This window comes from Oncorhynchus masou, chromosome 1, assembly GCF_036934945.1.
Source record: "Oncorhynchus masou masou isolate Uvic2021 chromosome 1, UVic_Omas_1.1, whole genome shotgun sequence".
NCBI lineage: Eukaryota > Metazoa > Chordata > Actinopteri > Salmoniformes > Salmonidae > Oncorhynchus > Oncorhynchus masou.
Genome location: NC_088212.1, coordinates 73,807,908 through 73,834,812, shown reverse-complemented (window position 1 = coordinate 73,834,812; position 26,905 = coordinate 73,807,908). Strand labels below are relative to the sequence as shown.

At 43.6% G+C, this 26,905-nt stretch overlaps 1 protein-coding gene across 1 annotated transcript; it reads left to right on the top strand.

The window, feature by feature from the left end:
* Window positions 1-23,398, top strand: LOC135550400 (homeobox protein aristaless-like 4). Its single transcript, XM_064981178.1, has 4 exons — window positions 1-656; window positions 13,638-13,951; window positions 18,635-18,763; window positions 21,662-23,398. The coding sequence occupies exons 1-4, from the start codon at window positions 311-313 to the stop codon at window positions 21,980-21,982; spliced, it is 1,110 nt and encodes a 369-aa protein (XP_064837250.1). The 5' UTR covers window positions 1-310; the 3' UTR covers window positions 21,983-23,398.
* The last annotated feature ends 3,507 nt before the right edge of the window (window positions 23,399-26,905 follow it).

Here is a 26,905-nt window from a genome sequence, read left to right as displayed (position 1 = left end):
GGTAGTGTATATCAGGGAGATCTGGGTTGCATCTTCTGAAGAAAGACGCATTTTTGTTACTCGTCTAAACCTTAAGGGGAGTTTTTAGCTTTTGGTCAGCGAGTGGTTCCTGGAAAACATCTGAATCGTTTTATAACCAAACACAGCTGCCGTGCCAGTGTATGTGTGTGTGCGTGACAGTTTGTATGTGTGTGTTCATCCGTATGTGGAAGAGGGAGAGAGAGTGAGGGTATCTGTTTGCTTCCCTTTCCAAAACGGAAAGAAAGAAAAAAGTTTGGAAGTCTTTTTCTCCCAGTAACTTTTTTTAGGCATGAACGCCGAGACGTGCGTCTCATACTGCGATATGACATCCATGGATTCATATTATAGCCCCTCTGCACCGCAAGGTAGGGATCATCCGACGAACCCGTTTAGGACATTCCAAGTAAGTGACAACAAATACAGCCCCACTTTCCTGCCAAACAAAGGTCAGGCTTACGGAGAAAAGTCTCGGAGCCCATTCCAACAGGAGTGTCAGTCATTGGATGCCACCGCTGGGGAAGGCACCTTTAACAAATACCACCTCTTCATGCAGAGGTCTTCTTGCAAAACCCCCCCCGAAGGAGGCAAACTGCACCAAGAAAGCGGACACAACGGAGCGCTCATTCCCTGCTATGGTGAGTAAAACCACAGTTCTGTTTCGAACGAACGGAGATTTCCTGTGTCCCGTATTGTTTACTCTTATGGAGAAACCGCATCAAATGACAACATAAATTGTGCTTGTGTTCTGTAAACACTGGTCTGTGTAAATATCTGTTCACTTGACTTACTATACCCCCAATTATGAGGGATGTTTTGAGTATTTTCGTAAAGTTGGGAACGTTATGCCTGTCTCCACATGCCTCTTAAACAGTTTCCTGTAAATTGAGAAATTTCTTCCAATAACCAAAACCGATAATAAAATAAAATAAATGAATGAAGTAATCACGTCTGCTATCATCCCGGGTGTTAGGATAATATCACTAATCGCATATGAACATTTGTCAATGCATGAGTCTTTACAAACTCAATGTGATGGACTTCACAACTTACTACCAATATTACGGCCACAACTATCCCCTGTAACACAATTACGAAGAGGCATAACCTTCCCGACTATCACGTTTTCCCTTTGGCGATTGAATTAAATTAGGCTATATTTAATGCGATAATCTGCATTGTAATCCTTAATACTGAATCTGAATCGGACAATTGAATTATCACGTTTTCAAGCATGAAAAATATGGGAAATAGTTTATCAGCGGACCAATATTGTTATTATCCCTAGTCTCTTGACATCTATAGGCTACTTACTCAATATTGTCTCATAAGCAATAGATATTGGGGGAGTTTGCAAATGTTAAGAATCCATCGTTGACATACACACACCCACACACACACACGTTTTGGCACCTATATGATATCAAGGTAAAGATAATCCGATTCTTGTAGAATGATTGCCCAAACTGATAGTCTGTGGTGAATTAGAGATTGTAACTAAAACATTGCTGATCAAACAGCCTGATTTTCTGAACTGACAAAATAACACTGTAAAGTCCTCTAGCCTACAATAGCCTACGTGCACTCTGCAGAAACGTTGCGTTATCGTGACTTGGGTATTGGTGACCTTATAGATGTTTGTATGACCATACAATAAAATGTAACGGATCACAAATGCTTAAGAAATATTTGTTTATTTTACAATGAAATACAAACTTAAACTTTGCAACTCGAAACCCACAGTTACGTTGCATTAAATTAATATGTAATGTGTAAAATACCTACATGCAATTCTTAATTCTTAATAAGAAATAATACACTCTACTGATTAACCGAACTATATCTTTATGTTGAAAATATTCTGCAGAGGTCTAACAAAGGGCACATCTTGAGCGCAGGAAAAATACGCCCATGCTATAAATTTAACACAAATACCGCAAAATCCATCGCTTTCTCTAACCATCTGCGAGCAACTTGTGGGTGAGATGAAAACCCACGGACATACAGCGGCTTCTCAGATGATGAACTGGAGGGAAGCATCAAATACTGCGGTAAAAGCTCTATGGAACCTCTCTCAGGAGAGTGGCTACAAGTGCTAAGAATTTTTTTTAGGAGTTATTACAAATTTCAAAAGTGATTCATTTGTTGTTTATGGTTGAGAAGTCAGTGACCAAAGCCAGATGATATTCGATACGTAGGCCATGAATCCTCAAGAAAATGGTTGACTTCAACAAGACTAAAGCAGTGCTACAATTATAATACAGGCAAAATATGCCTAAGACTTTCTGCCAAATAATTATGTCAGTCTCACGTTTCGAAGTCTCTATAAACAAATTGCGGCAGGTAGCCTAGTGATTAAAGCTTTGGGCCAGTAACCGAAAGGTTGGTGGATCGAGTTCCCGAGCGGACAAGGTAAAACATGTGTCGTTCTGCCCCTGAACTAGGTAGTTAACCCGTCATTGTAAATACGAATTTGTTCTTAACTGACTTGTCTAGATAAAAAAAAGAGTAGTTAGCTCACTTCTAAAACATTTTCATTAAATGTGGCCCAATTCTTTCTCAGTTTTAGGCTACATTTAGATCAAAGATGTCCAACGTTCCTTCATTTAAACGCACATTCTTCAAATGTTTTATTACAAAAAGTAAGAGTGCATAGACGATGATCGAACTACATGATAGTTTATTGGACGCTACAGGTAACATTAAGCGCAAGGATAAGTAAAAATCCCCACAATTTCAAAAATCCTTAATTAATCATGCTCGAAAATCAACCAAGCGATCTGTGAGGAAACATAAGTATTTTTCCATCCATCTGTGTAATTTAGAAATTGTATACCCATTACACCTGATTTATAACATAACAATAACATCCGTTTTCTGTTTTTCCGGATCAATATATAGAAAAACAAAACCGACACTAAAGTTGCATGCACAGTGACCGTATGGACACTGGACAGTGCTGCTAACACAAACAACATCCAAATTAAAAGCAAATGCCAGATTACTGAAATTATAGAATGAAATTAGAATATTTCACAATTTTCATCAATATACTAATATCAATTTGCACTGCTGTGCATGGGAACGGTTCGATTAAACGAAAGTATAGGCTTCACCAAACATGTTAATGAATCACTATTACAGATATTCTAATGAATATCTAGTGAAAACGACAGGAGTCCTGTCCTTCGTGAAAATGAGAAAATGGGGACACAACCAAAGAGGATATAACGAGTTGAGATGTCAATATAAAAGCGAAAGCACTGAATCACTGCTGTCAAGGAGAAGACATTGATCAATTGTCTGGTCTAGCGTGAGAAAAAAGTACACATGAAGAAACTTTGCCATGCTGTTCTTACTATTGGCTAATGGCTACCATGATGAGGATCAGGATGATATTAATGAGGATAAAGATTATATTATTGTTGATGACTAGACTATCATCATCATAACAGTAATAATATTATTATTATTACATAATTAAGTATTTACAGCTGAGTTACGGAGGAGGGCTGGGCACTGAAAACATGCCACTAACGTGCCAGAATAGGATCTTCTGTAAACCCTAATAAAAGCACATAAACCAATCAGTGTTTTCCTCGCTACATAATTAGTTTAAACGGGTGACGTAACATAGCATAGCCATCAATATAAGATTTAATGATGGTCTGCTGTGCAGATGTTATCGAATCTCTTTGGTTTAATCAAATAACTTTAGACAACAACATACGAACACCAGACACTTGCTTTGTCAAGAGTATGCGAATGATTGATCACTGCTGGGAATCTATGGGAATATGACTACTACTACTACTACTACTACTACTAATAATATTAATATTAATAGTAGTTAAACAATAGTTAACCATATGAGCATATTATGATGAATCAGAAGTAATTTACCGTATGCACATCTAGAAGTAATTTACCGTATGCACATCTTTATTATTCAAAAAGCAACAAGTTGCCTATTATATAGTCATTATATAGCTTCTAATATTTAGATCATTCTGAACAAGAAAATATTCACCTGAAATAAATGAGTAAATACTCTGATTCAAACTTGAACCCGTATGTGCAGTCTTTTCTCTATTGGTCATTTAAGCACATTACGCACGGGCGCCAAACGTGGTATGCCTATAACATTAAGCCTACAAGTTATTCAAGTTAAAAAATAATATTCAGTTGTTCATATATTTAATTTCCAATCCTGTGTCATGGCCTTGCTTAACCTTTGGTACGTAATGACTCACAGGAGAGGCGTGCGTAATATAGCTCGGAAAAGATCAGGCCTAGGCCTGCACATAAACGTGTAAGAAATTACGAAAATGCTCGACATATACAAAGTCCACTAATGAAAACGTATAGACACGGACTGAAAATTGAATGATCGATTTGAAGGTGCGTTTGAATCACATAGGCCTATACTAAAAACCCAAACACATTGTCACACTTTCCTATCAACTCGGGGTCATATTTGCAATGGAATGCGTTTGTGTCCGGGGAATAGTTTTAATGTTCCGTAAACCTACCAGATCACATAATCACTCACGAGATCTTATTTAGGGTCACGTTTTAAAGACCCTAAACCTGGTCTTGGGAGCCTTATTGGTTTCGACCACAGGTATAAGTCATGGCAGGTAATTCAACGGGGACTTCGTGAGTTATTACTTCAATCAGGCTTAAGCAGGTAGGCTGAAATTCCTGGAGTCACAGTCTTTACAATATTTCCCGCTAGACACGGCGGGGTCCTTTGAAGATAATACCAGCGCTGTTTTCGGGAGATTTCAAGGGAGTTTGTTTCTTTTTGCGTTCAGCTGAACTTGCCAGTGACCTGTAGTCTACATAACGTCGTACACTCGGTAGATGTAAAGAAAATGATTGCCGCTGTTAATCCCAAACAAACCGCCATAAATAATACTTAGACTAATGATGCTGTCCTAATGTATCTTATTAAAGCAATAAGTGAGCCACTAAAAAGGAAGTTTACATATCTAATACTTTACAACAGATACCCTCAGGGCACATGTTTTGTTTTTGTCTTAGCACAAAACACAGTTGATTCAAATAACCAAGTCATCATCGAGCATTGGTTATTTGAATCAGCTGTGTAGTGCTATGACAAAAAAACAAAACTGCTCCCAGGGGAGGCCCAGGACCAAGTTGGTATCACAGACTGGCTGGGTAGACCATGCACATTTTTACAGTGGAAGTCACCGTTGCAGCAGCCTTGCCTGACCGCAGGTATGACTCCTCAGATAGAGCGAGCGTTAAAGAGCAGAACGTCTCAGCACTACAGGAGACCTCCACCATTAATGTGACTCAGATGTACATCAGCACCTCCCCCAGTTATTTTTATACATTCAAAGGCCAGCCCCCAGTAAGCACAGGCAGTCCCTGCGTGTCCAAGAGGTGACTGGTTTGTGTAACCTTGCTAAACATGTGCCGCATACAAATACACAACATGTCACCAATACAATATTTGTTTATGGGGTGGGTTGCAAGTGTCTGAAAGGATCAGTGACTGATTTTGTGGACATTAACATGCTGTACTGTGCTTGCAAATCTTTATGTACTGTAAGAGGAAGGAAACAAATACTTTGTGCCTGCAACTTAGAAATGAGGCAAAGGGAATTGTATTGTTTCGTCAACCAAATTGTAAAGGACAGCTGGAACCCTTTAGATTTTCAAACAGGTTTTCTAAGCCACCATTGAATTATGGTAAAAAAAACTGTTGCTCCAAAACAGTACAGGGTAACAAATGGCATGGTTTCAACCATTCCTCCATTCAAACCTCTTAAGATGAAACAATGGGACACTTTCTACGGCCCATCAGTCCAGTTACATTGAGGTTCTCTCAGGTCCAGCAGCCCTGGACCAACAGTATGCTACTTCAGGGACAACATATACAAGGTCTGTGCATTAGCAGTAGGGGAGAGCAGTCCCTTTCCTAGCCGGGTCTACATGCAGTGATAAAAGCTTGTAGACTCCACTGGACTCCAGGCTCCATAAACCAGACTCCTCTCCGCCAGGTAATAGGATATTTAGGGCCTGGCTCTGAACATCTCAGGGAGAGTGGCCAAAATTCAACCTGATAAAATCTGACAACAGGTGGCCTTTACATTGGTGGATTGTGTTTTTTTACATGAAAATATATAGTAGAATAGAATAAGAGGGAATAATAGATTATTTCTTGACTTGGTTTGACACACACAAACAATGCACATTGTCAGAGATAGCTATCATTGGCTTCTCTACAGTGTCTAAAGGGGTCAGTGTACCCACTGAGAACTTAACCTTCAAACTAGGAACATCAATCTCTTTGTATTTTTCTTGAAGCAACAGGAGTTTTCCTCTTATGGTGTTTGACTGTCCCCCCTGAGGACAGGACACAGAGACCTTTAACTCTGGTTTCCTTTCCTTTTTAGAAGAGCTGTACCCCAAAATTCTCCAGAGCGAATCGATCTAAAACCCAAAATAATCCAAACAGAAACGTACATTATATTTTCGCAACATTTGTAGTCAAGATCACTATTTACTTTAACATTCCAAGAGCTTTTCCATGAACTATTCATGAGCTATAGACGGAGAGAGGAAGAGCCTTTGTTGTGACATTACAAGCATTTGGTACATAGTTGCGGTTACAATCGTGTTTTCGTGTTATCGTGTTTTCACTCAAAGAGAGGGAGGATACAGAAGGTGTGAATCAACTGTCCTGTGAGATCCTTTCAATCTAGACTGAAGCCACCAACACCCCATCTGCTGCCCTTTCTCTCTCTACCGTCTTTAGTACAGCACAACCATTTGAGCCTTTCTTTCTGTCCTTCTGTGCTGATTGATATGAGCAGCGGGTAATAGAAACCAGCCATGGAAGTGCTGCGAAGCCTGGAGAATCAGGACACACGTCAGCATGTTGCTGACATGACTAGAGGTGACAAGGACCTAGGATCATTTTACCAGTTAACTCGTATTTTGGCACAGCAATTTACATTAGGCTCAATCTGCCCGGCCGGAGTGTGACAGGGCTACATTGAACCTTGTACTCCAGGCCTTCTCTCAGCCCGGCAGTCAGATCCTCTGCTGTGTAACTAAACCCTCCATAGTGGAGTCCCTCAGAGGATGCTTACTGATCAGACGTCCAGCACAAAGAATATCCCAGAAGATTAGAGTCTGTAATATCACCTACTGTGTATACATTTTCTCAGACGTTAAAGTACAGTAAAAAGTTAGCATGTCCATTGGCCTGGACAGTGGCAACCATCACAAGAACTGAAATTATAAGCATGTTGCTTTTTTCGATAAACTACCCATTGAATCACATTATTTTACATGGTGTTTCCTAATGACAGAGTACTATGTAAGTTCACATGGGAGCTGATGTAAAGAATTTTAAGACGCCTTCATGAAATTATATATTATTTCACAAGCAGATGATCATTTTTGCTTAGTTACAAGTGATTAACAATTTGGACCACCAAGGACAATCTAGTGCTCTTTCCACATTGTATTTACTTCAGTATAACAATGCTATTGTCAGAAGTGGAATCCACATGATGCTAAGAGAACAGTGACCAACCTGTCTTTTATTATGGCATTCCCGTGCACTCGTAAAATGTGTGTTTGCTTCATTGTGGTTTTTAACATCACCCGAGAGATTCAGACCTCACTGGGAAAGGAGGAGGGAACATAACGTCAACTGTTAGATAAACTGAGAGGATCTCACATTAAGAAGCCTTCCCCTCTCAAGGGGTCTCCCTCTGCACTCATTCAAATAACCTCAAATCTATTGGAACATGAAGGCTTTCTTTCTTTTAGTCATTTCAGTACAGTACTGGTTAAAACCACAGCATACGCAGTCAAATATTATTTTGCATGAACTTTGCATTACACTGGGTATTATATCTCCAACACAACTTACCGTGTTGTTTCAGTTATTACTGTGTATTTACATGGGTATAAGAGCAGGAGAAAGTATTTCCAGATATGCTAATAAGTTGGTTTCAGAAAGACAAATAGAGCTTTGTTCCTTGATCTTATGTGTAATTGTCTAACACTGTTTTGACCTTGTTTTAGAGCTAGCCAAACTGTGGAAAAGGCACTGAGTAGACCCTAGCCCAGTCTCAGGCTACTGGAGATCCTGCCATGCTCTAGGGCCTGAGAGACACTCTCAGACAGATAAAGAACCTTGAAGAGAGAGGGGTGATTTATCAGTGTCTCAGGCTTTATGGATACGCTCCCATAGCAGTTGTTTTTTGGCGCAGCGTGTGCACCTCACAGCAGCCTGATGGGATGAATCATCCCTCTCAGTGTTTGACTTCAAAGTGGACGCTTACCTATCAGATGCTCCCAAACTACTGTAGCTATAAGCTAGTCAGAGAGGTACTTATGGAACGTTCTCATCCGTTAGCTGAGGATTTGTTTGCGGCGTCAGGCATATGAGAGGGCAGCAGGGATATGAGAAAGGCATGGGCCTAGTGAGCACCAACCTAGGCTAACCTTGAACTGTTTCAATGACTGCAATTGACACCATAGCCTACACATACTGCGGTGCTATTCGTAGTGGTGTCATGGTGCTCCTGACCAGGAACAAGATTGTTTCAGAAGGACTGGTTTATAAGAACTACTGAGACTCGACTCCATCTGCCTTTAGGTAGGCGATTAGCTCTGGTGTTGCCAATGGCCGTGTAGGCAGAGGGCTTGCTAATAAGGCTGTCCCCATGCTAATGCCTTGTGGTGACACACTCACAGGCTGCAATAAAATGGATCAATGTCTCTCACATCACTTTTCATTCGTCATGGTGTAGGCATGATAAAGTTTACATCTCAACACACCAGTCAGTCTCTCCATCCAATACCTGTGTTAGTTAGTGTGTCTGTCTTTATGTAACAGCCTCACAGCCAGCAGAACGAGCAGGAAGAGAGGACTTCACAGAGATGGCGGGACTTCAGAGCACAAAGCTTCCCATTATGATTCAATCCATATTTTAAGAAGGGAAAACAAACCAAATTAGAGTTACAAATAAATGCTTAGCAGAGAAAACAGCTTACACAAATTTCCTCTGCTTCCTGGGTCCAGTCAAAACAGGGATCTATCAAGCCTAGACTACACACACTTAATCTCTTTTATTTACGTTTTATAATATTTAGGGATATTTTTTCAGGTTTGGGAATATTTTGTCATTAATCGCTCTCAGTCACTGCAGGGTGTCTAATTTATAGTGTTTCTTTTAAATGCTGTGAGCTGACCCTAGCCAACCTTTTCAATAAAGAGGCTGGGGAGGCGACCTGTCGCTTTACTGCCAGTTAAATTACACTTTGATGTTCCCTTCTCATTTTTGACAGCGACTTAACGTCTGTCCCCAGTGAAGGTCTGACCCTTGCTAACTTTAAGGGGTCCAGCACGGATATCCAAGGGCAGGAACTATAGTCATTCACCCCTCATAGCATAGCTGCTATGATGATCATATCTATTACTCTAATGTAACCATCTTTTTTCCTATTTTGACATTTTCTGTGGACACAACTTTTTAAACGACTTACAGTGCAGAATATAAAATTACGTTTGAACACATTTTTTTGTGGGGAAATGTAGATGCTATTAAAAAGGGTTTACAAGACCCTGTGTTGCTCTGCAGGCAGGTGTAAATACTGCTAGGGTTAAACTGCCAATTAGTTCTCTGGTTCAACCTCACCCCTCTTCTCTCTCACCCACTGATGAACTCTGCTTTCAGACCCTCTTGGTTTCAGCTTGGTCAGATCTGGACTGATTTAGTAGAGTATTCTGTTTCCTTGACATTGTAAAGAATAATATGAAGATTTCAGTTCTGAACTATCCTGTACTTGGACACAGCCACAGTTTTGTATCACATCTCATTATTTCTTACTTTAAACAAACATACAAATAGCATAAGACAGCTGTTATACAACTGGAAAGGAACAGGGAAGCTATTTCAATTTTAGATCACAGCAGTTGTACAGTCACTGTAGACTTGGTATGTCAGATCTCTAACAGGGTTGAGGCAGACAAAGAACAATGGGCTCCAGACGTGCCTCTCTCCGTCAGAGAGCTGTAATTGGAACTGATGTGGAATCTTGGATCCAAAGTCAAAAAGAAAAAAAATCAGTGAACACTGCTGTAGAGCAGATTCCTCTAAATGGGAAACACGCTATGAGGTTTTAGCAGAAGGGACTGAGGAGTTTATTGTCTGCTTGCTTCCAAGTGTTGTATCAGGGATGCTGAGATCTAGACCTGTATAACAGGTGAAAGGTGAAAATGAGAGGGGGTAGTAACCACTGATAAATTACAGCAGCATGTCAGAACATATCCTGGCATAGAGACAGAAGTGTCTTTACTTTATACACTATATAACATATCATACTTTCACGAAGCCAAAATATGATTGTTAATCCGATCAGCTAAGGTGAAAGTGTCTGAGTATCAGTTATCTTCAGGAAAATCCACCATGATGCTAAATGGAAATGTATGCCTGCCCAATCAGTGATCATGAAATGGAGGCAGGAATGCCACTCTGACATTGCTCATCCAAATATTCATACATTCCTTAATTCCATTATTTTACTTTTAGGTCGTGTGTATTGTGTGTATTGTTGTGAATTGTTAGATATTACTGCACTGTTGGAGCTAGGAACACAAGCATTTTGCTACACCCGCAATAACATCTGCTAAACATGTGTATGTGACAAATACAATTTGATTTGATTTAATGATGCTGTATTTCTGAAATACTTTAGTGATGACTACTTTTAGTGATGACTGATAAGCTCTTTACCTCCATAGTTGAGATGGCAAAAATACTACCTCTGCTATTTCAGAAGGACCTCTCCATGTCAATTACTCTCAGTGGGCTTCTTGCTACAGGCATATCTCTTTCTATTCGTCTTTTACTAACTCAACTCTGTTAACAGGAAGAAACAATTCAACATTAGCCTTTAATGGCTGTGTTCACTCAGGGCTCCCTCCACTGCATGGGTATCCTGACTGACATTATTTGCAGTAAGACTTTCTCATGTTCCTCATCCATATGGCCCAGCCCCCGGCAGGGCCCACTGCTGTTCACCTTGGGCAGTGGAGAATGCCTTGCCTCACAGCCACGGCCCAGCCCCCGGGAGGGCCCACTGCTGTTCACCTTGGGCAGTGGAGAATGCCTTGCCTCACAGCCACGGCCCAGCCCCCGGGAGGGCCCACTGCTGTTCACCTTGGGCAGTGGAGAATGCCTTGCCTCACAGCCACGGCCCAGCCCCCGGCAGGGCCCACTGCTGTTCACCTTGGGCAGTGGAGAATGCCTTGCCTCACAGCCACGGCCCAGCCCCCGGCAGGGCCCACTGCTGTTCACCTTGGGCAGTGGAGAATGCCTTGCCTCACAGCCACGGCCCAGCCCCGGGAGGGCCCACTGCTGTTCACCTTGGGCAGTGGAGAATGCCTTGCCTCACAGCCACGGCCCAGCCCCCGGCAGGGCCCACTGCTGTTCACCTTGGGCAGTGGAGAATGCCTTGCCTCACAGCCACGGCCCAGCCCCCGGGAGGGCCCACTGCTGTTCACTTTGGGCAGTGGAGAATGCCTTGCCTCGCAGCCACGGCCCAGCCCCCGGGAGGGCCCACTGCTGTTCACCTTGGGCAGTGGAGAATGCCTTGCCTCACAGCCACGGCCCAGCGCATGAATAACAAGCGGGAGATTGTCACAATACCCTGCGCCTGCCAAAAACCATCAATGACACAGGGCATAAACAAGAGTCTTTGATCAGCAGAGAGCCCTTGATTTCAAGCAGCCTGACAGGCTTTGCCTTGTTGGGACCTTCGGTACAGGGCATATGATGAGGGAATAACTAGAAATGATTTACATTTAGGTTGAGCTCGCTCGTCTCAGGCTTAACAGGATGTGTCAGTCCTGGGCAGGCAGCAGGCAATGTGGGAGCCATTATACCCCTGGCCAGGGCCCGGGCCCCAGTAGATGCTGCCTGCCTGACAGTCCACAGTGGCCAGGGTGCTCGGCAGCAGCGTGGAGAAGGCAAACGGACACAACCAGAGAGAATGAGCATGCTGCTGAGACGGCTCAAATCAGACCCTCACAATTATTTACCAACACCAGGAGTAATCTTTTTCCTCATATCCACCTCCGAGGGAAAAGCTCTAACTTACAGTATGACAATAACAGACAGAATGAGAGTTGGAGGTTTTGAGAATCAGACGGGTGAAACATAACAGTGCAGCAGTGATTGATATAAGTGAACAACTATATTACAATGTTATGGTAGGAAAAGGGGCTTTCCCTAAGTGTGGCCCCTGAAGTAAACAAATCCTACAGCACGGCTTATATTTCTTATGGTGTCATTGACTGTTATGCGGCTCCATTTACCCAAGTCCTTGAAAGGTGTGTAGGGCGGGGGAGCGAGGGTGTGTGTATCATCAGATGCGCTATCAGGTCCCCTCACCTTGCAGCACATTACCCAACAAGGCTCTGTGTGGAGGGCCGGGGGGCATGCTGCCCTGCTGTGTTGAAAGCAGTACGCACACCAGAAGCTCACATGCACACCTACACCCCCTGGCTCTAACTTGACAAGGCTTTACCCCTGCCTCAGATAAGAAATGAGCACATCCCAACCCTGGGCTCCCTAAAATAACTCCCTGTCTCTTAGAGCTAAGCTAAACAGAGGGGAGCGTAGTGCCTGGACTCACCACTAGACCGAGCCAGAGGGGACGTCACCAAGCAGAGGGGTTGAGAAGCAGATGTGAGGTTTGGCTTGGACCCCAAACCATATTCTATACCCCCTTGAACAGCCTAGAGCCCAAGGGGGAGGGTTTGCAGTTCATATGAGTGAGTATGACAACACATTGCCTTCCCAGGACCCCAAACAGACCCCTTAATAGAAGCCGTAATGGAGAGAGTTTAATGATCCACAGGCAGGGAGGGCAGTAAGGGCACAGAGGATTGGCACTGTAGTGGAATAATGAACGAACGACACACTGGCACAAACAGCATCATGGGAATTTATGATCTTTAGGTTGACGGAGGTTTCACGGATAGGCTGCTGTGACTGTGTTTCTCCTCGCTACAAATTACCGTCCAGCAAATTGCCACTGACACTCTTGTTGCCGGGTTAGTTTAGTCTCGTTAGTAAGTGAGCTTCAGCTTGCAGCCACACCACAGACCACGCGTCTGTGTTAAAGGCCTGAGTTCCCCCAGCGTAAGACCTGACTCCAACCCCAACCATACGGAGAGAGAGAGATGTGAAAACCTGTAATTTTCTACTATTCTGCAATTACTGCCTGCCAGGGTGTCTGTTTCCATGATTTATGAGCAGCAGTATGGAGGGAGTGTTCTGGGAGTCACACAGCTTACACCCCCACTCCTAACCACACCATGAACCAGAGTCCAGACCTGGAACTGACTGGCCAGGGAGCTTTCAAAGAACAACATGCTGAAAGAGTCATTTGGTGCTTGTGCTCGTGCTATATAATACTGTAAACACATTCTAAATTAGTTTTCTGTTGCACATCAGTCCAAAAACACAGGGTGTCAATAATAACCACATCCATAATAATTGATCACAGTACGAGATATATTGTGTTCTAACACCTTCCTTCTCTCATCCTCTCTCCAGGTAAAGACAGCTCAGGACTGACAGACTCTGACCTGACCCCGAACTCTGACCCCTCTGGGATGGACGGCAGCTACCTGAGTGTGAAGGATCAAGGCGTGAAGGGCCCCTCGGACCGACCAGGCTCGGACATGGCCGGCCCCATGGACAAGGGCGAGGGTGAGAGTAACAAGGGCAAGAAGAGGCGTAACCGCACCACCTTCACCAGCTACCAACTGGAGGAGCTGGAGAAGGTCTTCCAGAAGACCCACTACCCAGATGTGTACGCCCGCGAGCAGCTGGCCCTCCGGACTGACCTGACCGAGGCCCGGGTACAGGTAAGACTGGCTCACCTGAGAGGAGCTCTACGGCTAACCGCTACTTACTCAGGTCCTGTGAAGATCTGGGACTTCAGTCTAGCAGTATCCCTTTCATTACACATCAATAACAGTTATAATCACCATTATAAACAGAAGCACAATTGGTAGAGGTCTATACTTGAGCATCCTTTACTGGCCAAACAGGAACAAGGACCAACGCTTTCTCGAATCAGATGGCGGCTGTTAGTTACTGAAAGGACTTGAACAGAAACAGGACAAAGCCAATGACTTGGAGACTGTGGATAGAACCACATTAATCCCTCAACATCTGTGGCTTTGGAGAGATAACGTCACCAAGCCACCAGGGTGAGAGTGAGATTTATTTGGCAATGTGGGAGTAGGGGCCAACGCAGGGCAGGGGCCCCCAAGGGGCTGAGGATGGAGCTGGGCCTCATATGTTCACTGTCAAGAGAGCAGACTTTCATCCACATATGAGGAGACACGCTTGGTTCTGCTCAGCTCCAAACCCCAGCCTGCACCTGAACCCCTGGACTTCTGAACCTCTGAACTGAGCTCTGCAAGGGGCTAACCAGGCCGGGGCTGCAAACATACAACCTTCCTGTGACCTTTGATTTACATACAATCCGTCCATGTCTACTGCCACATTCCAGCATTGGTGGATAGATGATGAGACTCCCCTCATTCGGAGCACAGACACAGACACACACTCACACACACACACACACACACACACACACACACACACACACACACACACACACACACACACACACACACACACACACACACACACACACACACACACACACACACACACACACACACACACACACACACACACACACACACACACACACACACACACACGTGTACGCACACGTCTACACACACAAAGTCTACCAAATGCCCTTGGATTCATTGTGTTTTTCTTTCATTAACATCCTGTTCAGGAAGAATGTGTCCCTCCCGTGGTCTCGGGGGTAGGTGTGAAAACCTTCCCCTGAGTCTCTGTTAAGTTGTGAGGTTCGCAGCAGCCATCATGCACTATTCCATAGGAAACATGCCACGATATACAGTACAATACCAACACATATATCTGTAAATACAAACGTCATGTGAAAGTAAAGAGAGCAAGTGCTCTGTGAAAGAGTCTGAGGGATGAGATCAGGCTGGATCTTTATATAACGTGCTGGCCAGAAACCCCTCACAGTGAAACCCAGGAAGTCCCTGAAGCCAGAGGGTTGTAATTCCGCCTAGAGCTCTCTCTCTCCCTCTGTCTCTCTCTGTCTCTCTCTCTCTCTCTCTCTCTCTCTCTCTCTATATATATATATATATATATATATATATAGAGAGAGAGAGAGAGAGAGAAAGAGGGGTAGTTCAGCTTGGCCCTTTACTGCCTAAGCTCTCCCACTGACCCTCTTAAACCATTCAAGTTAAAAAGACAAAAGACACAAGATGCCTTGTCAGTCAAAGAACCAGAATTTTTGTGGTTGTCAATAGATTTCCAAATTAATTAAGGCAGTGTTTTTCAGATTGTAACCGAAATACCCTTTTCTTTAGTCCACTTAATAGGACAGAACAAGAGGAGCTTGTAAACTTGCCTGACTATAAACGTTAGCCAGAGAAAGTTTGTTTTTTCTGTCTACTAGTTTCAAAGGGAGGAAGTCGGTTGAGCTCTGAGTCATCTGCACTCCAGATACATCTACAGGTCACAGGTCAAGGGTTTCAATAACATCACGTCTCTCAGACTACCTTGCTGTCAGTCCACAGCTCTGAGGCTGCTGAACGTTGTTTGACATGGGGAGTATATAATGCAACATGAAATGCCAATATGAGTTAAGGACCAAACTATAGACCTTAGTTAAGATAAAACAGGACAGCCACCCATCAATAAGCATAATAACAAATAATATAAATATGATATTAGATGTTGTGCTCACAGCTGGGTAACTATGCAAGGTAGAAATACTTAGTCATTGTGTACCACCATTGTGTACTATTTGCAGGTCCATTTGGGCCTTGCTATAGGATGGAAACAGCAGTGACAGATGATCCATCCTCAAAGCTGGTCTCTGACTTCAAAGTGGCTGCATCCCCATGCAGCTTCCCTGCCAGGACAGTTTGGCATTTCTGTGTTCTTTCTCTCTGTGCTGGAACATAACTAAAGCCTCATAGTAAGTCTCTAAGCTATTTTAGCTGCCAACGTCTTTACCAATTACTGTCACTACCCAGTGAGCACAACACAAACACTTAGTTCTGCGGAACAAATCCTGTCTAGGGAGAAGTCGGACAGAAAGCACAAACAAACCGTATCTGTTGGTAGATAGATACTTCCTGTCCGAACATGATCAACAACTCTACTGGTGGATCACTGTCAAAAGACACAAAGGGAGAAGGTGCAGGTGAACCAAGGAGTGAGTCCATCCAACTATCACAGCGTAATGTTTACAATCTCTTCTCCACATAATTTAGCATTGTAGTTGAAGAGGGGCTTCATGGGCAATAGAAGCTAGTGAGTATTTGGGTTGTATGAGACTGTTGAAAGAAAGACATGAAGACAGAGAGAGAAGGAAAGAGACAGATAACAGCAGTGAGAGGAGAAGAGAGGAGAAGAGAGGAGAGGAGAGGAGGGAGCGTCGCTGTCCTTCTCGCTTATCTGTGTGGCTCCTCTGGGCTGGAGGGGGAGCATCGGAAAGCCAGGGGTTTAGGTGTCAGGAAATTAAACATAAAATGAAAACAAGCTCTGGTTTGAACATTCTCCCATGTCACTTTTCAATTTCCCAAATTCCCCACTCAGATTTATAAAGAGAGGAAGAGTGTGAGTGAGGGAAAGAAAGAAAGAATAAATTACCAAGGAGAGAGAGAAGTCATGTCAGGGGTGCAGAAAGAAAAAGGGGGGATAATTGGCTAGTTATTGTGCTCTCAAAAGATGCTGTGATACCATGTCCTGACCATATATTCCCTGTATCAGTGTAATCAGTGAGTAAAGCTTTCTAAACAGACGATGTGAAGCTGAGGGACAGTGCTCTCTGTGCTTTGTGCCTTGACATAAAGTGCAATCAGAGTCAGGCTGATATCAGGTTACCCAGCTCTGAGATAGGTCCTATGACGTTGTGTGGGGGAGGGCGCCAGGCCTAAGTCCATCTGAGACCGACTCTATTCAGATCACTTTCACCAGCTTTGATGGAAATTTAAACACAATAATGCTTTCAATAAACAACCGTTTTAGGTTCAGATGTCAAAGGTAATTACAGCACACTTTTGTCATGAGAAAATTGCCCTGTTCCTGTCAGAAGACAAAGAAAGGGAGGGAAGGGTCTGTGAACGTTTTGTTTTGAGTACTCAAGTAAAAACCTCCTCTCCACATTGTCTGTATTAGAGACCTAGAGATCCTTTCTCCTCTCCTCTCTAATTGCCCACCCGCCCAGGGAATCAGACCAGCGGATTTATTACTTCACCCTACTTTTAATTATACCTCTGAAAGTGTGTGTGTGCGTGTGCGTGTGCGTGTGTGTGTGTGTGTGTGTGTGTGTGTGTGTGTGTGTGTGTGTGTGTGTGTGTGTGTGTGTGTGTGTGTGCGCGTATGCATGTGTATGTGTGTACTTGGTTGCAGAGAGGGAAAATTGTATGGCAGTGGCTGTGTAAACCACAAACTGATTGACCAAAGGCTCATCCTCAGAACCAAGATCAAACTCAAAGGGGGGCTCCCCCTTTGAATAGGCCTCCACTTCACGAATCAATAAATACAGTAGATGGAGTTAATCTGAGAGTCAGATGGATCACAGGGAAAGGAATTTCTGGCTGCTTTTGAGACTATAAGCTTAAGAATAGTTTGCTTTATCTACAGAGCAGCACATACTTTCACTTTTTTCCACTGAGAGTTTCGACACGTTGATGTCTGTGCAGATAGAACAGTCGCTTTGGCTGTGATCCTCAGAACCCTTTTTCCATACAGAAAATACTAGTGTTGTTTGTATCTATCAGAAAGGCATTCTACTGAGAAGTGGTGGAAAGTTGAATGCTTCAGTCTTACTGGGTCCGGTACTACCTCCGCCCCGGCCCCAACTAACTCCCCCACTCCCCTCCACATCTCCCCCTCCATCCCAACCTCCTGCTGCTGATGGCGCTGATAGGAGGGGAACTCAGAGGAGGCCTTCACAAGGCCTGTCAACTCCCCCAGATGTCAAACTCCAGCCAGGTTTCTGCTCTCTCTGAGTGAGGGAGACAGTAAAAAATAAGCCATGCACACAGGCCCAGGCCCAGGGCTGAGGGGCAGAGTCCCCTTCTCTGTGATTCCCCTGCCAGGCCAACCCTGGAGGTTCCTGGACTGTTTCTCAGGTGCCAGACCATGCTGCTGTACAGTGCTTGCTCACAGTTCACCCAGCCTCACTGAGCCCCAGGCTTGAGAGACACATGGCAGTCTCTTTCCTCCCCTTACAGCCAACAGACACAGAACAGCACCACAATTATAATCACAACAATGTTTGTGCAAGTTATGTGCTTTGTATATTATACTGTAGGCCTACATATTATTTTAGTTCTATTGGATGTTCAGGGAAAAAATGTATGACTGACTATATTCTTCTTTCAGTTTTGAACTATGCTCAAAATGTTTTACTATATGTATCTATGGATCTTATGTGACTATGTGACTCAGTCCTGACCTTTGCCCAGCAGGTGTGGTTCCAGAATCGCCGAGCCAAATGGAGGAAGAGGGAGCGCTTTGGTCAGATGCAGCAGGTCAGGACACACTTCTCCACGGCATACGAGCTGCCTCTTCTAGCCAGACCTGAGAACTATGCACAGGTAATAATTATAATAAATAATACAGTAATTCAATGTATTTACAGTTGAAGTCGGAAGTTTACATACACTTAGGTTGGAATCATTAACACTCGTTTTTCAACCACTCCACAGATTTCTTGTTAATTAACAAACTAGTTTTGGCAAGTTGGTTAGGACATCTACTTTGTGCATGACACAAGTAATTTTTCCAACAATTGTTTACAGACAGATTATTTCACTTATAATTCACTGTATCACAATTCCAGTGGGTCAGAAGTTTACATACACGAAGTTGACTAAGTTGACTAAACAGCTTGGAAAATTCCAGAAAAATATGTCATGGCTTTAGAAGCTTCTGATAGGCTAATTGACAACATTTGAGTCAATTGGAGGTGTACCTGTAGATGTAATTCAAGATCAACCTTCAAACTCAGTGCCTCTTTGCTTGATATCATGGGAAAATCAAATGAAATCAGCCAAGACCTCAGAAAAAATTGTAGACCTCCACAAGTCTGGTTCATCCTTGGGAGCAATTTCCAAATGCCTGAAGATACCACATTCATCTGTACAAACAATAGTATGCAAGTATAAACACCATGGGACCACGCAGCCATCATACCGCTCAGGAAGGAGACATGTTCTGTGAATGTACTTTGGTGTGAAAAATGCAAATCAATCCCAGAACAACAGTAAAGGACCTTGTGAAGATGCTGGAGGAAACCGGTACAAAAGTATCTATATCCACAGTAAAACGAGTCCTATATCGACATAACCTGAAAGGCCAATCAGCAAGGAAGAAGCCCCTGCTCCATAACCACCATAAAAAATCCAGACCACAGTTTGCAAATGCACATGGGGACAAAGATTGTACTTTTTGGAGAAATCTCCTCTGGTCTGATGAAACAAAAATAGAACTGTTTCGCCATAATGGCCATTGTTATGTTTGGAGGAAAAGGGGGAGTCTTTCAAGCCAAAGAAAACCATCCCAACCATGAAGCACAGGGGTGGCAGCATCATTTTGTGGGGTGCTTTGCTGCAGGAGGGACTAGTGCACTTCACAAAATAGATGGCATCATGAGGACAGAAAATGATGTGGATATATTGAAGCAACATCTCAAGAGTCAGGAAGTTAAAGCTTGGTCCAAATGGGTCTTCCAAATGGACAATGACCCCAAGCATACTTCCAAAGTTGTGGCAAAATGGCTTAAGGACAACAAAGTCAAGGTATTGGAGTGGCCATCACAAAGCCCTGACCTCAATCCTATAGAACATTTGTGGGCAGAACTGAAAAAGTGTAGGCGAGCAAGCAGGCCTCCAAACCTGACTCAGTTACACCAACTCTGTCAGGAGGAATGGGCCAACATTCACAGGAAGCATGTGGGAGGCTACATGAAATGTTTGACCCTAGTTAAACAATTTAAATGCAATGCTACCAAATACTAATTGAGTGTATGTAAACTTCTGACCCACTGGGAATGTGATGAAAGAAATAAAAGCTGAAATAAATCATTCTCTCTACTATTATTATTCATTTCACATTTCACATTCTTACAATAAAGTGGTGATCCTAACTGACCTAAGACAGGGAATTTTTACTTTGATTAAATGTCAGGAATTGGGTAAAACTGAGTTCAAATGTATTTGGCTAAGGTGTATGTAAACTTCCGACTTCAACTATATATAGTGTTTTTTCAAATGCTCAAACAAAATGCTTACATAGTAAGGAGGAAGCTCTCCTCAACCACCACCAATGAGTGGCACCTACTTGGATGAAACACAGCAACCGTTTGTGCCAAAACGCTCACCAGCCATCAGCTGTCATGGTGGAGAGGTGAGGTAGGTCTTGGAGGAGCAGAGAGTGGGGTTACTTACATCTTCTGGGTGTTACAGACAAATGATTTGAGAGAGCAGTTCAAGCTGAGGGGGAGGCCTTTCTCTGTGATACACAGATCAGCAGGCCCAGATGAGGCAGCTCCCCTTCCTGTTCTCTCCTCTCTCTGTCTGCCCCCCAGAGAGTGAGGTCAGGCTGGCTCCAGTGACAGGCCAGACACACCCTCACATAGACCCAGAGAAACCCCCCCCCCCCCCATGTATTATTCATCTGCACAGAGGGTCAGAGGGCAGGTGTGTGTGTGTGATGCTATGGAATGCAGCTCTGTGCACATCTGGCCACTCCATGCAAGCTTCCAGCAGCACTACCCCGTCCCCCCGTCTCAAACACCCCCACTCCCACATCCCTATCAGCTCCCTGACCACCGCAGCTCTCTCTCTCTGTCCGTGGAGGAGGGTGACAGGAAGCATGGAGATTTCTAAGACAGCCAGGCAAGGTGTTGAAGGACTGAGGTAGGAGGGAAATGTCTTTCCCTTCAACTTATGTACCGACCTGCAGCAGCACTCCAATAGGGTTTTCAACGTTCAAATATCAGGCTATGGACAAGTAGACTATGATGTGAACGTTGCTCCACAGAGTTGATAGGTTAATGAATTATTCAAGTCGATTTGACAGCCGATGGTGGGTATCATAGTCTTGTTGATCTTCATAGCCTATTTGTAAAGTGTTTTACCATAAAAGGTCACCTCATCTTTAGGCAATTGAGCGCGCCAGGCGAAATACCAAGGAAGAGACAAGTGGAAGCTGGTGCACAAGTTAACCATTTGTTGGGGGGGTGAGCGTTGTAGACTGATGAACATCACTGAAGAAGCAAAACATGACAATAAATAATTTTACAACTTGTGCTGTATTGCATTAGTATCCTAGGTTGGTTCTTTTGTTTGTAAACAGGATGTCAAACACACACCACATCCTTCATTCTGCAATAATCATATTCAGTCCACAGAGGGTGTCTGAAAAAAGGAAGCACTGACTCACCCACATAGTTTTGGTATTTAAAGAGACCCTGTCCTCTCTCTGCGTTTCAGATACAGAACCCATCATGGATCGGTGGCGGCAGCGGAGCGTCTCCTGTACCAGGCTGTGTAGTGCCCTGTGACTCAGTCACATCCTGTATGACCCCTCACCCTCACTCCGGCAGCGGCGTATCAGACTTCCTGGGCGTCCCGAACCCTGGGGGTCACATGGGACAGACACACATGGGCAGCCTGTTTGGGGGTCCTGGCATGGGGTCAGGGATCAACGGGTACGATCTGAACAGCATGGACCCAGACCGCAAGTCCTCCAGCATCGCCGCCTTGCGTATGAAGGCCAAGGAGCACAGTGCAGCCATCTCCTGGGCAACATGATGCCTCAACAGCAGCAGGACAGGGGCCTCTTGGAACCCCACCACGTCCAAACCAAGCCAAAGCAGAGAGGGGGGGCCAGTCTGTGCTACTATAACAGAAATATTGATAATCTAAAATAATAATGATGATAAAAGCCATAAAAGCCATAGCAAATTGCTGAAGAGGAGAGAAAAGAGACTAACAAATCTGGACAGTGAACTTCTTCTTCTTTGTGTCTCTGATGGGAGAGACCAGTGGACATCAGAGATGAACAACAGTTAGTCAGTCAGGTAGTCAAAGCTTGAGGTAAGACGCAGGAAATCAAGAATCAGACCTATCCTTGAAGAGACAAATTAATTGGTTGCTTGTTGGAAACAATGTGCTGGTTATACAGTAGCTATAAACTATAACACAACAAAAATAACAAAAAAAGCGGATTAGATTTGAACCAATCCCTGCACTTATTCAGTTAATACAGGTAATGCTGTTTGTACAGATATTGAGATGCGTCTGCTAACACACCTGCTAGTGAGAGTCAACAAAGCTTTTTCTGTTCAGGTGTCATTATACTTTCTTGTTTTCCGGTATTTAAATGTTGTGTGTATTTTTAATTCATTTTGATCCTGGTTTTGTCACAGAATCCCTTGTCCCTTTCTGTCAGACTGTGTGTGAATGCAACTAACCACATAAACTGCAAACTGATATTCACATATTTACATACATTTGGCCTGATTTGGGTCTGTGTGTCCATTTGGGTTTCCTAAGGTCATTTTGGTCAGCTTCACTTCAAGGAGAGGGGTGTAGGTAACGGTCAAGCCCAAAGCCGATCCATCTCTGTCAGACTAACTGAAAGAATGCTGATAAAATCAGTCATATTCTTCAGTTTGGGAAAGACGTAAACCATTTCAAAGGTAGCTTACTGTTTCTGGTATGCATGGTCAGCACTAGCATACTTTAGGTTGGTGCTACCTTCCAACACTTAAATGTCAGATATCAATCCAGGTTTGTTTAAGTGCGGGCAGACAGAGAGGCCTACTTGCACCGCTGATGGACAGTCACTGAGCCAGAGATGGATGGGGATGAGGAAGTGGTGTGTGTGAGTATGAGAGAGAGGCACAGCAGGCCTGCTGGGGCCTACAGGTCTGAGAGCACCAGACAGGCTCAGCTCTGTTTGCAGGAGGAGATTCAAAGTGGACATGCCATTTCCTCCCTTGGCATTTCCTCACCTCACATTTCCACCTAGGGAGTTACAGGAAAAGTGCCCTCCAGTCCCATTGCCAGAGATAACACCCAGCGGCAGCCTTGAAAAGCAGAGAGGCCGTGTAGATTATACAGATTATGCAGTTTTTGTAGATTATACAGTTATTGAGGGGGGTAATAAAATGCTGACTAACGCCATCAATGTTGACCACTGTCTCTTTTCATGCAAAGCCTCACCCCCCCTTCACCTCAGTGTGGACATGGAACAATGCGGGGGGCAAACTGGCATCTGTGCTTTCGATGGCTCCATGTCACGATTTGCGGAGGTGACAGAAATACTAGACGTGTTCCATCATCTTATGCATTATGGGCTTTCTGTTTGCCCAAGGTTCCCATTTGGATCAAGTCAAAACAAAAGTACTCATAGATTTGAAGCCAAATATGATACCCCATGCACCTTAAGCAGAGAATCCATTTCTAATTCCGTAACACAAGCCTCATTATTTCCCCTTTCACTCGGTAGCTCTGCTAGGATATAGTGTTATGTACGATCCAGGATGAACTGTCAGCATCTACACTAGGTAGCTCTGCTAGGATATAGTGTTATGTACGATCCAGGATGAACTGTCAACATCTACACTAGGTAGCTCTGCTAGGATATAGTGTTATGTACGATCCAGGATGAACTGTCAGCATCTACACTAGGTAGCTCTGCTAGGATATAGTGTTATGTACGATCCAGGATGAACTGTCAACATCTACACTAGGTAGCTCTGCTAGGATATAGTGTTATGTACGATCCAGGATGAACTGTCAACATCTACACTAGGTAGCTCTGCTAGGATATAGTGTTATGTACGATCCAGGATGAACTGTCAACATCTACACTAGGTAGCTCTGCTAGGATATAGTGTTATGTACGATCCAGGATGAACTGTCAACATCTACACTAGGTAGCTCTGCTAGGATATAGTGTTATGTACGATCCAGGATGAACTGTCAACATCTACACTAGGTAGCTCTGCTAGGATATAGTGTTATGTACGATCCAGGATGAACTGTCAGCATCTACACTAGGTAGCTCTTCTAGGATATAGTGTTATGTACGATCCAGGATGAACTGTCAACATCTACACTAGGTAGCTCTGCTAGGATATAGTGTTATGTACGATCCAGGATGAACTGTCAGCATCTACACTAGGTAGCTCTGCTAGGATATAGTGTTATGTACGATCCAGGATGAACTGTCAACATCTACACTAGGTAGCTCTGCTAGGATATAGTGTTATGTACGATCCAGGATGAACTGTCAGCATCTACACTAGGTAGCTCTGCTAGGATATAGTGTTATGTACGATCCAGGATGAACTGTCAACATCTACACTAGGTAGCTCTGCTAGGATATAGTGTTATGTACGATCCAGGATGAACTGTCAACATCTACACTAGGTAGCTCTGCTAGGATATAGTGTTATGTACGATCCAGGATGAACTGTCAACATCTACACTAGGTAGCTCTGCTAGGATATAGTGTTATGTACGATCCAGGATGAACTGTCAACATCTACACTAGGTAGCTCTGCTAGGATATAGTGTTATGTACGATCCAGGATGAACTGTCAACATCTACACTAGGTAGCTCTGCTAGGATATAGTGTTATGTACGATCCAGGATGAACTGTCAGCATCTACACTAGGTAGCTCTTCTAGGATATAGTGTTATGTACGATCCAGGATGAACTGTCAACATCTACACTAGGTAGCTCTGCTAGGATATAGTGTTATGTACGATCCAGGATGAACTGTCAGCATCTACACTAGGTAGCTCTGCTAGGATATAGTGTTATGTACGATCCAGGATGAACTGTCAACATCTACACTAGGTAGCTCTGCTAGGATATAGTGTTATGTACGATCCAGGATGAACTGTCAACATCTACACTAGGTAGCTCTGCTAGGATATAGTGTTATGTACGATCCAGGATGAACTGTCAACATCTACACTAGGTAGCTCTGCTAGGATATAGTGTTATGTACGATCCAGGATGAACTGTCAGCATCTACACTAGGTAGCTCTGCTAGGATATAGTGTTATGTACGATCCAGGATGAACTGTCAGCATCTACACTAGGTAGCTCTACTAGGATATAGTGTTATGTACGATCCAGGATGAACTGTCAGCATCTACACTAGGTAGCTCTGCTAGGATATAGTGTTATGTACGATCCAGGATGAACTGTCAGCATCTACACTAGGTAGCTCTGCTAGGATATAGTGTTATGTACGATCCAGGATGAACTGTCAACATCTACATTAGGTAGCTCTGCTAGGATATAGTGTTATGTACGATCCAGGATGAACTGTCAACATCTACAAACAGTGGATCAGAAACCCTTTCCAAATGACAACTCAGATTGGATCCAGTTTTACATGGCAGTTCAAGTCTAATGCATGAACATACTGCTGACAACATGGCTTGTCTCTCAGTGGTTGGAGGTGCTCCTCTGAGATCTGGAGATGGGGCCCCTCTGCTCTCATAGGCCGCTCTAAGGGGTTGCTGGGAGGGCGAACGGGCCACGGCGTTCCGGTGTTCTAGGAAAAGGACAGTGCACACAGCTGTGCTCAGGGGATAAATGCAAAACAAACATGCCTCGCACATGCTTCCCCTCAGCTGTCATGGCTCCATTTTCAAAGAAGCCCCCACACTGCACTAGGGCTCTCCCTCTCGCTCCTCTGGCCGAATGCCTGCCCCTCCGGCACTATGGCCATACACAGCCGCACAGCCAGGCTGCAGCCTTTTTAATTAACACTGGGACATCTGTGGACAGGGATTCTTTCTGGGATTGTGTGACAGAACAGACAGAGCCGCCAGTGGCCCTGTGCTTCAGGTTGGCCTATAGCTGTCTCTGACTAGGGCTTGTAGGGTTTATAGTGCTGGGTTGGGTGCTTCTCAGAGCTCAAACACACATGAAGCTCAGGTCGACACAGTTCATTTGTTTACCGTTTTCGTCATGTTTTTGAAAACATGTTAATTTCTTTATTTATAGACATGTTCTGTTATCTGCAGTTCTCTATTGATTGAAAAGGACAAAATCAAAAGCTCAGTGTTAAAGACTGCAGAAACGTACAAGCCCATATGAAGCCTTCTTGGATGAATCACAGGTTATTATGTAAATGTTCACTTTTTCATCTACCCTAATCGAGGCACAGCTTGCCTTAGGGCCTTAACTGATCAGATATGCAGAATTTAAGTCATTGCGAAACAGCTTGTATATCAGCTCATCCTGTTGTAGCCTGCAGGGGTCCCAGTCTGTCCCTCGGTGATGATGTCACCTTTCACACGACCCCTATCATTTTTAATACTACTGAAGCAGGGCAATAAAAATAAGTAAATACTTATAATATAAAACTGTGTGTTGTGTGTGCATGTAAAAACATTTTTTTTGTATGTAAATTGGACTGATTTACAGTAATTTACAAAGACCCATGAAATGTTACTAATTTGATGTAAAGTTTTGCGTTATCTTTGTGAGATACTTGTGGGTTGGTTTTTGAGTGATCCTTCTGAAGGGGGTGGGTGTTCTTGGTTTGTTGAGTTTCCAAGTATTTTGAAAGGTTTTTGTGGCTTTAAGCTATATTGTACGGCTTTTTAATAATGATGGTATACTTTTACTTGTGTTCATGTTCTCATATATATTTTGTGTGAGTTACTATAGTACAGTAAGTTATTGCACTTACATAATA

What these genes read in the sequence shown, in the direction of transcription:
- LOC135550400 (XM_064981178.1), top strand. Translation starts at nt 311, where the DNA reads ATGAACGCCGAGACGTGCGTCTCATACTGCGATATGACATCCATGGAT. An exon ending in TGACCGAGGCCCGGGTACAG is followed by an intron (nt 13,952 to 18,634) that starts GTAAGACTGGCT and finishes TTTGCCCAGCAG; the next exon opens with GTGTGGTTCCAGAATCGCCG. An exon ending in GACCTGAGAACTATGCACAG is followed by an intron (nt 18,764 to 21,661) that starts GTAATAATTATA and finishes TCTGCGTTTCAG; the next exon opens with ATACAGAACCCATCATGGAT.